At 66.9% G+C, this 3494-nt stretch overlaps 1 protein-coding gene across 1 annotated transcript; it reads right to left on the reverse strand.

The window, feature by feature from the left end:
* Window positions 1-494: 494 nt before the first annotated feature.
* Window positions 495-2159, reverse strand: MNEG_13017 (Bromodomain and WD repeat-containing protein 1; the record flags this gene model as incomplete). The annotated part of the gene is made up of 5 exons (XM_014038509.1): window positions 495-635; window positions 882-1184; window positions 1312-1439; window positions 1768-1936; window positions 2148-2159. Coding segments are annotated over 5 exons (753 nt in total), but the record flags the coding sequence as incomplete, so codon positions are not given.
* Between the last annotated feature and the right edge of the window lie 1335 nt (window positions 2160-3494).

The raw sequence follows: 3494 nt of genomic DNA on the forward strand, positions 1-3494 counted from the left end.
CTCGCGGCCGCCGCGGGCGCGCCCGCGGCGCCGCCAGGCCTGGCCATGCCGCCCCCCGCCGCGGCCGCCGCGGCTGCCGCCGCCGCGAACGCCTTGATGGGCAGCACCGCCGGCCGCGCCGCGCCGTCCAATGCATCCCACAGCCTCACGGTGCCGTCGTAAGACGACGACAGCAGCGCGGCCGGCGCGGAGGGGTGGGGGCAGAAGTCCAGCAGGGTGATGATGTGCGTGTGGCCCAGGAGGACCGACACAGGGTGGCCCAGGGATCCGTCCTGCGAGGAGACGGCCCAGGCGTTGGCGGCCGGCAGGGCGTGGCCGGGTGTTTCCGGCTGTCAGCAGAAGCCGTGTCAGGGCGCGGCGCCGCAGCGAATCGCCTCTGCCAGCGCCACAGCGGGCGCTCGAGACACGGGGTCGCGCGAGCCCGGCTCGCTGCCGAGACCCTCTCAGGTCCGCTACAGGGGTTCTCAAAAAGAGGGCAGCACCAGCCGCCGCACCTGGAGGTTCCAGACGCGAATGCTCCTGTCCAGCGACCCGGAGGCCGCCAGGCGGTTGTCCCCCGAAACCGCCAGATCAGTCACCTCCTGATCGTGGCCCCGGCAGGACGCGCGCAGCAGCCCCGTGCGCACGTCCCAGATCTGCGCGCGGCGCGCGCGTGCGTCAGAGGAAGCAAGGTGGGTGCGCTCCGCGGCGCCAGGAGGGCGCGGGATACTGCGTCCAAGGCATTGAACACCACGCGCTCTTAGTTTGGTGCCGGCTGCTGTCGCCCGCTGGGCGACTGTTTTCATTGTTTGGACGGCTGCACTGCACGGCATGCATAGGGCCGCCGTGCGATCGCCCGGCTGCGCCAAAACCACGCAGCAGTTTGACCGCCGATGACTGACCTTGACTAGGTAGTCATCAGCGCCGGTGATGACCAGCCCGCCCCGCCGGTCGAATGCGACGCAGTACACTGCAAGGCGGTGGCCGCGCACCGTCGTGTGCCGCTGCATGCGGCCCGCCACAAAGGACGGCGGCGGCGCCGCGCCGCGCGCCGCCGCAGCGCCCGCCTGGCGCAGCAGCAGGCACTCCGGGAGGGCGGCGGACGCGAACGGCGCGCGGAGGGCGCGGGGCGGCGGCGGCGGGAACGCGGCGGCGAGGTGCGGGATGGTGGCAAGGGGGCCTTCCGCGAGCAGGGAGGTGAGGCCCTGCGGGGGACGAGCCAGGGTGGAGCAGCTAAAGGTTGCAAGGCCGCGTTTGCGAGGGCAGCGGGTACAAGGGCCGTGCTTCGGGTCTTGCTGACAGCCAAGACTAAGGTCGACCCTGGGGGCTCACCGCCGCGCCGGGCGCGCCGCACAGCCGCTTGGCCGCCAAAACTTGCTGCAGCAGCTGCGGCAGCGCGTCGCCCGGGAGGTGCGGCTGGGCGGCGGCAAGCCGCCGGTACGTCTGGGCTGACGCGCCGCCTGGCGGCAGCCGGGACGCAGGGCGGGTGGTTGGTTAGCGGGGGTGCGGGTGCGGCGAAGGTAGTTGGTGCTTTATCCATTCGGCCGGCAGCAGCCAAGTAGCTGGGCGGGGCTTGCGGCTGCTGCTTCTGCTGCTGCAGGCGCCGGCGCAGTGCGGGGCTGAAGAGAAGCCGGGCAGGCGGCCGCATGCACCGCTCTGGTGAGATCGCTGTTCGAGATTGGTTGCTCACAGTCAGGCTCGAAGCTGGGGCAGCATGAACGCGCCGCGATTTCGCCTCAACGCAACAATGAGCTGGCATGCCTCATTTCAGAGAAAAGCGCTGCGCACCTCGCACGTCGTGGCGCTTTGGCAGCAGCCCCAACGCCTCCGCCTCCCTCTGAAGGGCAGCTGCCGCCCCGCTGCACGGCCCCGCCGCCAGCCAGTGCAGCACGAGCTGCATGACCTCCCCCGCATCAACATGTGGCGCATCGGCACCACTGACATCCTGCACGGGGGGCTGCGCGATGGACAGGAGGGCGGCAGGTGGTGGTGGGAGCCTTGGGGCTCCCTAGCGGCAGGGGCACCAGCACGAGCTCAGCTGCACGCGCAGCAACAGCACTGGATGCAGGCAAGGAGTGTAGGCACGCGCTGCAGTCGTTCATGATTACCAGGCAGCGACATGTTTGCCGCGTCGATTCATATGCACTTTAGCCTCATTGCAGCCTCACCAGCGACTCCATGCCACAGTTCGAAACTCGATCCCGAGCCGAGCCCCTCAGTCCGTCGGGGCGCCACCTTTGCAAGCCTCAATTCAACATTTAACAGCAGTTTGCAGCTGTGCTTGCAGATCACCGGCTAAGTATACCGGTAATTCGCTCCGCCTGCATTGCTTATTGGCGGCAACTTCAACCAAGCTCAACACAATTAGGTCAATATGAGGGCAGCTTGAGCTTTGAAGCGCCATATCAGGTCAACTCAGACACCGCACCGATCGCTGCGTCACCCGACATTGTCACCAACTGCGACAGGCCAGCTGCTTCTCAATGGGAAGCCGTGCACAGGATTTGGCAGGACGCTTCTAGGCTGGCTGATCCCTCGCAATAAAAGCGTATGTTGCTGATCAATCTGTTAAATTCTGCCTGCAACCAGAGCCGACCGTTGCGCAGCCCGGCCACCATGAATATCCATTGTTGAACCCGCTCTGCTTGGGCAGACGGTGACAGACGCTTGGCTGCTTTGGTGTGCACAGTTCCTTGTCTAGCTGCCTCATTATGCTGCAACACACGCCCCAGAAATCCACTAGCTGTCACATGACGGCTGGCCATACCCAAGGCCACTCCAACACCCTGCCTTGAGCAAGGCATGAGTCTTACAGGCACATAAGTATGGAGAACATGCAGAAGCCTGCAAGAAGGAAATTGATATTGCCTGCAGATTCGATGAGAAACCACAGTGTTGAGCAAAGTTGGTCGCCCGGGGTGCAAATGCCAAGCATATGCGCCAACAACCTGCGCCTCCGCCCGCTGGAGGTGCCAGCCCCTGCAACCCACTCAGGCCCAACCTCGACAGCCAACAGCGCCTTCTTGCGTTGCTGTGGACGTTGAAGCGCTGCTCTGCCTGGATTCTTCATCATCATCTGCTGCTGCTGCTGCTGCTGCTGCTGCTGCTGCTGCTGCTGCGGCGGCGGCGGCGGCGGCGGTCGTGGCGGCAGCGGCGGCGCCCCCGACCATTGTCGCCAACACGGGGGCCGCAGATACTCCTGCAGCTGCTGCCACTGTGCCGTTGCCGCCGCCATCGCATCCTATCAATCTTGATGCTGACATAGCCGCATCGTGGCAAGCGGCAGCCACGCACGGCTGACAGGCATCTGCTGTGTTTGCAGCCCCGCCCGCCGCACCGACCGCCTATCCGCGAACCACCACACGCATCCAGCCCCTTCAGAGCCCTGCCCTGCCATGGCCGCCGCTGCCGCCTGCCGCCTGCCGCCTGCCGCCTGCCGCCTGCCGCCTGCCGCCTGCCGCCTGCCGCCTGCCGCCTGCCGCCTGCCGCCTGCCGCCTGCCGCTGCCGCCTGCCG

Source organism: Monoraphidium neglectum (assembly GCF_000611645.1).
Source record: "Monoraphidium neglectum strain SAG 48.87 unplaced genomic scaffold scaffold03574, whole genome shotgun sequence".
Taxonomy (NCBI): domain Eukaryota; kingdom Viridiplantae; phylum Chlorophyta; class Chlorophyceae; order Sphaeropleales; family Selenastraceae; genus Monoraphidium; species Monoraphidium neglectum.